The sequence below is a fragment of the Leptidea sinapis genome, chromosome 18 (genome assembly GCF_905404315.1).
Source record: "Leptidea sinapis chromosome 18, ilLepSina1.1, whole genome shotgun sequence".
NCBI lineage: Eukaryota > Metazoa > Arthropoda > Insecta > Lepidoptera > Pieridae > Leptidea > Leptidea sinapis.
In genome coordinates, this window is record NC_066282.1 from 23,850 (window position 1) to 25,000 (window position 1,151).

The following is a 1,151-nucleotide window of genomic DNA, read 5'->3' on the forward strand; positions in this document are numbered from 1 at the left end:
ACGACCAAGGGGTGCGTTCAGGGATCGATTGGGGGACCCATATTCTGGAACCTCCTGATCGATCCATTGCTGGGCGCCCTCGAGGAAGAGGGCCTACGCGTGCAAGCCTTCGCCGACGACGTAGTGCTCGTCTTCTCGGGCTCCTCTCCGGAGACTATCGCGCGGACCGCTAATTCCGTCCTCCGGCGGGTCTACGACTGGGGCTTGGACAACAAGCTGCGATTTGCTCCACACAAGACCAACGCCATGGTGATCACTAAGAAACTGAAATTAACACCTATTCAGATCACCATGGGCGGCGAATGTATAAAGATGGTAACCGAAACCAAAATCCTGGAACTTACTATCGACCACAGGTTGTCTGTTAAGCCACATGTCGCCGAAGTTTGCCGTAAGGCAACGGCCATTTATGGCCAACTATCAAGGGCGGCTAAGACAACCTGGGGTCTGAACCCAGAGGTGGTCAGGACCATCTACATCGCCGCTGTGGAGCCAATCGTACTATACGCTTCAAGCGTCTGGGTCCCAGCCGTAGATCAAGTCGGAGTGCGGAAGCTGCTGGACGCGGTTCAGCGGGGGTTCGCGCGCAAGATCAGCCGGACCTACAAAACCGCCAGTTTGAGTGCGGCGCTGATCCTGTCAGGTATATTGCCACTCGACCTGAGGATCCGAGAGGCGGCAGAATTGTACCGCTATAAAAGGGGTGAGGACATTGATGGTATGGCAGACAGGAAGGCTGAACAGCGGGTTAGCTTCCTGGATGCTCCCCATCCAGCCCTCGCTCCTGAGGTAGAATTCTGTTGCCTCGAGGAGACACAGGCCGAAACCGCCGTGGTAGAAGTGCAGGATGACCAAGGAGAAGGAGAGGGTTATCTGCAGGTCTACACCGACGGCAGCAAGATACAGGGCAGGGTTGGAGCCGGAATTTCATACAGGCGGCGAGGCCTGGAAGTCAGAGCAAGGAAACTCAAATTAGAGGATTATTGCTCTGTCTTCCAGGCCGAGATGTGCGCAATTTCGAAGGCTATCGAGGACATCTTGAAGATGCCCGACATGAAGGTCGAGATCCTTAGTGACTCCAGGTCGTCGCTGGAGCTGCTAAGGGATCGATCATCATTTAACCCGATAGCCTTCGAAATCAAAAACCTGAT

At 54.7% G+C, this 1,151-nt stretch overlaps 1 protein-coding gene across 1 annotated transcript in view; it reads left to right on the forward strand.

The window, feature by feature from the left end:
• Positions 1-546: 546 nt before the first annotated feature.
• Positions 547-1,151, forward strand: part of LOC126969347 (uncharacterized) — a 7,717-nt gene continuing 7,112 nt past the window's right edge. Inside the window, exon 1 of the mRNA XM_050814701.1 lies at positions 547-1,146. Within this exon, the coding sequence (XP_050670658.1) occupies positions 721-1,146 (426 nt within the window). The 5' untranslated portion in view covers positions 547-720. The remainder of the gene's footprint in view (positions 1,147-1,151) is intronic.